The 9858-nt window shown below is 32.4% G+C and overlaps 1 protein-coding gene across 1 annotated transcript in view; it reads left to right on the plus strand.

Moving 5' to 3' along the window:
- The window catches only part of LOC131030434 (ABC transporter B family member 15-like), a 56455-nt gene extending 50183 nt beyond the window's left edge, over positions 1-6272 (plus strand). Inside the window, exons 8-10 of the mRNA XM_057961270.2 lie at positions 2096-3016; positions 4258-5255; positions 5903-6272. Of these exons, the coding sequence (XP_057817253.2) occupies positions 2096-3016; positions 4258-5255; positions 5903-6272 (2289 nt within the window). The remainder of the gene's footprint in view (positions 1-2095; positions 3017-4257; positions 5256-5902) is intronic.
- The last annotated feature ends 3586 nt before the right edge of the window (positions 6273-9858 follow it).

The raw sequence follows: 9858 nt of genomic DNA on the forward strand, positions 1-9858 counted from the left end.
ATCTCCCACTTATAATTTGAATACATGGCTCCCAAGAATGAGGAAGGTCATTCAATACCAAGATGACAAGATCTTTATCTACCACTAGATCTCCAATAGCACTTAGTTGATCCCTTAGTTATGAGATCTTCATGAAGAATGACATGACTGATTCTCCTTTCGCCATCTTGACTTGATGAAGTTGTCGCCTCAATGCAAGAGCCCTACTTGTATTGTTGATCTCATATAGACCTTCCAAGGTTTTGAACATGTCTCTTGCAATTGTCATTTTGGAAATGAGAGGCACTAAGTGATCCTTAACGGAGTCAATCAAGATCTTCTTCGCTTTTATGGTATTCTTCTTGAATTGAAGTTTCTCCTCTTGATCTTCTGGCTTAGGTAAATCTTCTTTTTCTACAAACTAAAGAAGGTCATTTTCTTCAAATGCAATAAGAACTCTAAACTTCCATAAAGTGAAGTTTGATGCACCTTCAAGCCTATCCTTGACTTTAAGTCCATTCACCATTTTTCGCTTGCTAAGAACTACTCCTTAGAATAAGAATAAATCATTTTTTATAGAGAAATCTGATCATGATCTACTTCACCGTGGCTCTGATACCATGTTAATTTTATGATCAGATTTAGAATATAGAAGATATTAGACAATTCAAACAATAATACACAACATGTACCTTGGGAAAACCTTCCAACTTGAAGGTGAAAACCCAACAACAAATAGTCTCATTATAAATATAAGCATATCTTTACAAGGATGCTTCACTCCTTGAAGCAAAATGTATCAATTCACCATAGACTATAGTATGAAGATCTGAATCACTGTAGGATACTAACCTGTCAAAGTATAATCTATGATCTTCAATCTGACTTGTATGTAAGGTGCGATCTTCTGATGATGGAATACGATATGCCGAAGGATAGAATCAGATTGCTGAAGGATGTAATCAGATTCTTGAAGGATGTTGTAATTGATTGCCAAGAGAGGAAGATTTTACCTTCCTTTATACCTATTGAGGGTGACTCTTCTCCAAGAGTCGACACCCTTCAAGAGGTCACGCCCCAATGTAAGGGTGGCAGACTTTCAAGTCGGCCCTATAAATAATAATTATGGGCCGACTTTTAATTACATCATTTAATTAAACATAAGCAAATCGCATATGCTTAGTTGTCATTTAATTATATCAAATAAATTGGTTCACATAACTGTCTAAGGCCGATAGGCCAATTAGACATTTGGATTGACTATGTCGGCTTGAAGGAATCCGACCATAGCTACATTATCATTAACATTCTTGCCACTGGGTATGTCCACCAATTCCCAATTTTTATGACAAATAATAAAATATGGCTTAAGTTTCACCAAAATAAACTAGGGAAATCTCTATTGACATTTACACACAAAGTGCTAGCTTCTGTTAGCAAAATATCTCCACCTTCTATTCTTTCTAAACTTCAAATTTCCCTTCCACAACACAACACAATCACAACCCACATAGCCCAAGATTTTAAACAATTAGATATAATATTTGAAAAATAAATTAAATTGATTTTATTCTTATTAATAATACAAATATATATCATTTTCATATACTATACACAATCACTTTCATCTATTTTCATTATTACTTACCGAAATCTCACAACTAATAATATTAACTATCTTAATTTATCTCTTAACCACTAACACCAAAAATATTAACAATTATAAGAAAGTTATAAATATGACAAATTTATTGAATTCACTTGCATTAATACAATTATCATATAGATCACAATGCACCAATATCTTTGAAAAAACGTGTTTTGATTAGATAAGTATGAGAAAGGTCCGAACTACTTTTGATCCGAACAAGAATTAGCAGAAAATTTGGAACCCGACCTTATACAATAGACTTCTATTCCACAACAGCTGAAAGAATGTCGAGAGATGGAAGACCTTTCCTCCCTTAATGAACTAGATGCTGAACAACTTTTTTTTTGGTAAGTTTGTCCATTAATATATTAACCCCCAAATAAACCAGCAAAATACAAAATTCAACTTTATTTTGAGTATTAATAACAGTATGAATCAATGAAAGTATTAATAACAATATTACAGGTAGGAGAGCACGGAGGGCAGATGTCTGGAGGACAAAAGCAACGAATAGCCATTGCAAGAGCCATGATAAGAGATCCTCGGCTACTTGTGCTGGACGAGGCCACCAGCGCTCTGGATGCAGAGTCGGAGAAGATTGTTCAAGCTGCCCTGGACAATGCTTCTATTGGTCGTACAACGCTCATAATCGCCCACCGCCTCTCCACAATCCGCAATGCCGACCTTATCGCAGTGGTCCATGGTGGTCATGTGATCGAGTCTGGCCAGCACAGCGATTTGATAAGAAGAGATGGTGGAGCCTACGCCACACTGGTTCAAATCCAGCACGCTTCAAGGCAGGCAGAGGAGGCAGGAGCAGAGTACTACGATGCAGGAGAGACAACAAATACAAGTGAATACGAGCGTTTTCTGAAGAAAACTGTGTCAAAATTTATGCAATCAAGATCAAGAAGCTGCAGCTTGGTGACCAAATCAAGCTCACGCCAGTCCGTATCAGTGCATCCGGAACAGGAGAAAAAGCAGGTTTTATCTTCTGCCCCATCGTTCCGTCGGCTGGTGATGTTAAATGCATCAGAATGGAAGCAGGCTGTAATGGGGTGTTTGGGTGCCATTGCCTTTGGTGGAGTTCAGCCCACTCATTCCTTCATCCTTGGGTCCACGATTTCTGTGTTTTTCATTACAAACCACGACGAGATGAAAGAGAAAACCAGAAACTACTCCCTCATTTTCTTCAGCTTGGGGATCTTTTCTATGCTGGTTAATGTGCTCCAGCACTACAATTTCGCCATCATGGGGGAATATCTCACCAAAAGAGTCCGGGAGAGAATGCTGTCGAAGATCCTCAGCTTTGAAGTAGGGTGGTTCGATCAAGATCAGAATTCCAGCGGAGCCATTTGCTCCAGGCTCACCAAAGAGGCTAATGTGGTACGTCTCTTATAACACCCATCTACTTAATCATCTTTTAATAATTGAAACTATGAATCTGTAAGATCACAGAACTCCATTTTAACAACAGTATTTCAATAGAAATTTGGATTTTGGTAACAAGAACCACAACATCGTCCTCTACCCACATTATTTATTATCAAGATATAAATTTAAATTTTTAAATTATTTATTTCAATTCCAAAATCCTCACCTTTGAAGTTAAGTGATTGGATCAAGATCAGAATTCTAGCAGAGTCATTTGCTCCGAACTCACCAAAGAGGCTAATGGGCTAGGTTTTTCACAACATCCCACATCTTTTTTGGGGGGTAAGGTTATAGCTGCAGATTTCATCTTCAACAATAAAATTTCAGTAGAAATTTGAATCTTTATTGCAAGAATCACAAAACTACAATTTAACCATCACATTATTATCATTAGAGCTTCTACCCACACCATTTATTATCAAGATATAAAATTTAATTTTTCAAATTATCTATTCAATTCTAAGATCCCCACCTTTGAACTTGGGCATTTGCAGACTCACCAAAGAGGCTAATGAAATAGGTATCTCACAGCACCCATCTACCTACATCATTTTTTTCTTAAGCTGAGGTCACAGAGAGGGGTCTCATCCTCAACATGAATATTCAACAATAACACTTTGGTAGAAATTTGAATCTTTGTGATAAGAACCACAAAACCACGGATTAACCATCATACTATACCATTAAAGACTCTACCACACCATTTATTATTAAAATTTCCAAGCTGTCTATTTTAATTCTAAGATCCCCACCTTTGAAATTGAGTAGTTTGATCTAATTCTAGTGAAGCCATTTGTTCCAGACTCACCAAAGAGACTAATACGGTACATCCCTCACAACACCTACCTACTTAAACCATTTTTTTTAAATGGGTAAATTCTTTTGATCGAATCATGAATAAATGAGGTGACAAGTGAAAGACTTCATCTCCAATATTAATACTCAACAATAACACTCCAATAAAAGTTTGAATTTTGATGACAAGATTCACAAAACCACAAATTAACCATTATAGACCCTACACACATCATTTATCATCAAGATATAAATTTTATTTTTCAAAACTATGTATATCAATTCTACCAACAACCATTTAAAACTTTTTAAAATAAAAAATCGAAAGTATTGTTTTTGTCCATTTTTACATTCAAAGAAAACAAAATAGAATTATAACTTGTGGTTTTTTTGTGTAGGTGAGATCTCTTGTGGGAGATCGTATATCTCTAATTGTACAGACTATCTCTGCAGTGGCAATAACCTTCACTGTGAGTTTGATTATAGCATGGCGTCTTGCAGTTGTAGTGATAGCAATACAACCAGTTGCAGTAGCAAGCCACTACGCAAGAAAAGTGCTTCTTACTCGTATGTCTGCAAGGGTTGTGAAAGCCCAAGATCAGGGAAGCCAAGTGGCATCAGAGGCTGTAGGCAACCACAGGACTATTACAGCCTTCTCTTCACAGGAGAGGATTCTGGGTCTGTATGAAAAGACTCAAGAGGGCCCTCACAGAGAAAGCATGGAGCATTCTTGGGTTGCAGGAATAGTTCTTGGGGCATCACAATGCCTGAATTATCTAACTTCAGCACTCAGCTTCTGGTACGGAGGGCGTCTTGTCTACCATGGGTACATCTCATCCCAAGAGTTTTTCAAAATATTTCTCATTTTGATGAGCACTGCAAGAGTTATAGCAGAAGCAGGGAGTATGACCAGTGATATTGCCAAAGGCTCAGATGCCGTCAACTCAGTTTTTGCTATTTTAGACAGAAAGAGCCGCATAAATCCAGATGATGAAAAGGGCGAGAAACCAGCCAAATTACGAGGGAATATCGATCTCAAACGTGTTTGCTTCGCATACCCATCTCGTCCAGATGTTATGGTTTTCAACAAGTTCAGCCTCAGCATAAAGGAGGGTCAAAGAGTGGCTCTTGTTGGGGAGAGCGGGTCAGGGAAATCCACAATTATTGGGTTGATTGAGAGATTCTATGACCCATTCAAGGGGGCTGTGATAATTGATGGAAGAGATATTAAAGGGTTCAACTTGAGGAGCCTCAGGCAGCATATAGGCCTGGTTGGCCAGGAGCCTGCCCTGTTTGCAGGAAGCATTCGAGACAACATTTGCTATGGAAAACAGAATGCAACTGAGGCAGAGATGACTGAGGCTGCCAAGGCGGCCAATGCTCACGACTTCATAAGGTAAGAGTTAGGCACACATTTTTTTGTTATTTTGTTTACAGTTTCAAATAGAATGGTTTTATAGGGTTATTATGTTTTTAAGGAAATGGTTATCTAGTTCTTAAGATGTATCAATGTACAAGTTATTCTTCTATATCACAATTTATACATTGGTGCATTCTAGGGGCTGGATAGCCTCTTCTTCCTTTCAAAATATAGGTAGTTTACATAAGAATCGGGTTGTCACATAAATAATTGATAAATTAACTTGTAATCAATTATGAAATGAATTGACTAACAGCTAATGAATGGATTATTTATATAAGAATCTAGATCCCCACCTAAGGAATTATTGAGTTGGCTACAACCCATGTCATATTTACATGTTAATTTGATCCCCATATAAATAACTCATGATCTAATTAGTAATTAATGTATGGATTGTCTATCAACTAGATTTTCATTATTTGACTAGCAATTATTGAGCACATAAGAAGCCCACTTAAATAACTATTAAGTTGATTATAGGCTAATAATTATTTATGGTTAAATAGTTTGTAATAACAAATAATTTATATGTTACTTTTAATTATTAAGTAATGTATCTAATATCACAAATTAGTATATCAATAATATTTTTAATTCTAACAAGTTATTTTTGTTGTTAGTTGTTTGAAGGATGGATATGATACAGAGAGTGGGGACAAGGGGGTGCAATTGTCAGGAGGACAAAAACAAAGAATTGCAATAGCAAGGGCAATAATAAAGAATCCAAGCATATTGCTACTGGACGAGGCCACTAGTGCACTAGATAGCCAGTCTGAAAAGGTAGTACAAGAGACTTTGAATAGAGTAATGGTGGGAAGAACTAGTGTAATTGTAGCTCATCGATTAAGCACTATTCGTGATGTAGATTTAATAGTTGTGATTAAAGAAGGAATGGTTGTTGAGCAAGGTAATCATTCTAATTTGATGGGGAAAGGAGTAGGTAGTCTTTATTTTTGTTTGGTCACTATGCAAGGTGCTAATGAGCCATAATCAATTTGTATTTTTATTGAACAAAAAGTTAATTTTCATCATCAAACTATCTATATATATATATATATATATTAAAGTTCTTGTGAAGCAATAACATCTTAATAATAGTATATGTTTAAAAGTGTTTCTAGATATGATTATGGAGATATTTTTAAATTATTTTGGATCTCACTCCATTATCTATAATAAAGAAGAGGGTGAACTAAAAAAAATTCTAATGATGGATTGCGAAGTATAATTTGAAAGATTGATATAAAAATATCTACACAATTATAGCTAGAAATTCTCTTAAACACTATTATGGATCTTATTAAAACATTGTGTCTATGATTAATAATATTAAATCATCACTCCTAATTTTTTTAATTTTATAAATTTTACATCATTTTTAAATCTCTTATTAATAATAATAATATAGAGAATCATTATTTGTGCAAATTAAATAACAAGTATCAAATTGATAATTATTATGCTAAGAGGTGTTATACAAAGGTATAAAAGTGTCTCATGTTATGAACATATACATTTATATGGTTCTTCTTAAATTTAACAACCATTTATATATCAAAATATTAATAAATATTTAACTATAGGTACAAATTCAAATTTGTGTCACACTTTAGACAATTTGCCATACAAGTGAATTTAAGTATTTTCAATTGTAGCTAAAATAGATATGGTTCACAACTCCTACAAATAGAGATATCCAATAAACACAAACTAGGCATCACTTTGCACCAATTCACCAAAAAAAAATTTAAAAATAATAATATTTGTACAACTCCTAGTCATGCAAATAATATTTTTTTTAAATCTGAAAAAATATTTTTGTAGATCTACAAGCGTAATTTTTGAAAAATATTTTAATAGTATTTTTTTTAATTTTTTAATTAAAAGTAGGTCATCAATACTAATATAAGATTTATTCTCTTGTCAATAAAAATATTAAAGTTTATTAAAATTTTGAAAAAAAAATGATACATTAGAGAAGCGATTCATGTCAAGATGATATGATCTTTATATATTTTGGATGACTAGTTGAGAAAAATATGGTTTCTTGTCAAAACAATTTTATTTTTCACTACATGTAAATTTTATAATTTATTTTAAAAATATATTTAATCAAAATAAGTAAAATAATCCAACAACTTAAAATTTTAAGTTATAAATATGAAAAAAAAAATTAAAGTAAAAAAAAATTACTATTTATTGAATAGCATCCAACTTAATCTCATTTTTTTACATTTTATCAACAACTTAGTTATAGTGCATTTTATAAAAATTGCATTGTTAAGTGCAATGCCATCTATGTTATATTCTACTCAGGCTAGGGAATCCTTTGGCAAGTATGGGAGGTGTTCTCCTAAAGGTCAAATATCTTGGCAATGGTAGCAAGATAGGAACACTTTATCCCAAGGTGCCTAGCCTTACTCTAGGTTGAACAAGGGGATGACTTATGCTTCTATCTCTCATGTTCTTTTGCTATGCCACCCCTATGGACAACTTTTGAGGCTATGGTTTTCAATGCTAACAATAGGCAGTGATTTTGTGGTGGATTTTTCATTGGGTGATGGTTTCAAAATAGTGTCGAGGATTGTCCATGAGGTGACTGGCCTTTCTTTCTAACCATGGAATATTTTCTATGGTTCAATTTTGTCAAGTTTTTTATTTTTAATTTATTTTGTTAATGCCTCTATTTTTTAATCAGAAATTTATTCATGATACTTATGGTTTCATTTTTTTTTATTCATTTCTTAAATTTTGAAATAAATTGAATTTTGACAAATTAGGTTCTATTCTATACACATTAAAATATATATTTTTGATTAGTTTCAAAAAAGTTAAGAGGACACATACTCAACTTTTTGTTTTTTAGGATGTCTTCACTTTGAAAATTAGGATAAAAGATCATATATTCATTAAAAAATTAGTAGAGAAATTGAGCATAAACATGATGTTAGCTAATTTTTCACCTAAGTGATTTGTGAAATACTTAAAAATAATATTCTAAGGGGCCATACAAGATGCTATATGTCATATTTTTTGACAAAAATAGGGACACTTTGTGTGGATCCCCTTTTTAAATCCCTTAATCTCTACCATTTTTTTAAAATCATAGTCTAGAAATTAGCCTCAAAGTACTATGAATCTCATTCTTATAGCATCTTCAAAATTTGAGCATAACTATCTTCAATTTATCATCCAAGATCATTTTTTCTCAATTAAAAAAGTGGTCATTTAAGACCCCTTTTTGGTCCCTCATTTCCATGCATTTACTCTAAATAGTTTCAAAACCTTGACAACCCTACATAGCATGTTTTCTATTTTCGCCTCATGTTATGTAGGTTGAGGGAAGTGTATTGATTTAAAACTTCTTGAAAAACCTAAAAACATGATATCTCTTTCTTTCCACACTTTTCTGTATAATTTATATAATTTATAGGGTCCAACTCACTACTCCATGAATATTTCCTACTTTCTTGAGGATTTTTTCTATTTTAATATTTAACAAATATATTCATGCATTAGTAGATGATTATTTTATGCACAAAGAAAAGTAAAGGATCATTTTAAAAATGTTTATATTAATTTATTTACTTTAGCATGAATAAATCATGTAGATTATGCTGCATATAAAATCAGGGGAAAAATGCACAATTCACCCTTTTCCTAACTAGTTTCCTAACTAGTTTTATGCTCATTTTAGCCTTTTCTTAAGATATGTCAACCTAGTATTCAAGGCATTTATAAATAAAATCTTATCATATATTATTCTCAAGGCATTTATAAATAAAATCTTATCATATATTATTCTCTATCCTCACACATTTATACAATAAACTTATGCATTATTAGATAGGCATTATCATAGAATGTATTATTTTAGTCTTGAAAATTGATAAAGGTATTTGTACATCATGTAAGAGATACATGTTTGATTCAAAAGAAGGATTTTACCTTTATGCAATTTTTAGGATAATATTTAATTAAAATGGAAAATAGATCTCTTTGTGAACATCTACCACTTGAGGATCTCATACATCAAAATCATGTCTTACTTGGTAATGGTAAGATTAAAAATAATTTATACATTTTTTACTATTTTAAAGTTTTTTGTAGCTTGATTAATATCTACATTTTATTTAAATTATTGCGACACAATAACAATAAAAATAAATCAATTTATATTGGTAGTTATGAGTTGAGTGAATAATTATATTCTATTTTTGTATGATTTAACCTCTGCACAAAAATTAATTGATTTTTGGATCCAAATATGTAAAGAAGGTATTAAATAACCACATTTCACATCAAATGCTTACTTTTTCTATTATTTTTTACATTCTAGTGATCGATGTTAAATTAAAATAGTATAAACGTGTTTTTAATGTATTTTATTATCATAAAATTTCTTATGAGAATTCATTCAATAATTTTCATCAAAAGTTGGGTGTGATAGTGGTGGAATTAAACTTTTTAGTTGCATGTATGAAGGGTATAAATAAATAGGGGTTATGAAAATGTCACTAAAAAATTAAGCACCTAAGATATATGGTAAAAAGGGGGGATACTTGAATGAAGATAA

The sequence above is a fragment of the Cryptomeria japonica genome, chromosome 7 (assembly GCF_030272615.1).
Source record: "Cryptomeria japonica chromosome 7, Sugi_1.0, whole genome shotgun sequence".
NCBI lineage: Eukaryota > Viridiplantae > Streptophyta > Pinopsida > Cupressales > Cupressaceae > Cryptomeria > Cryptomeria japonica.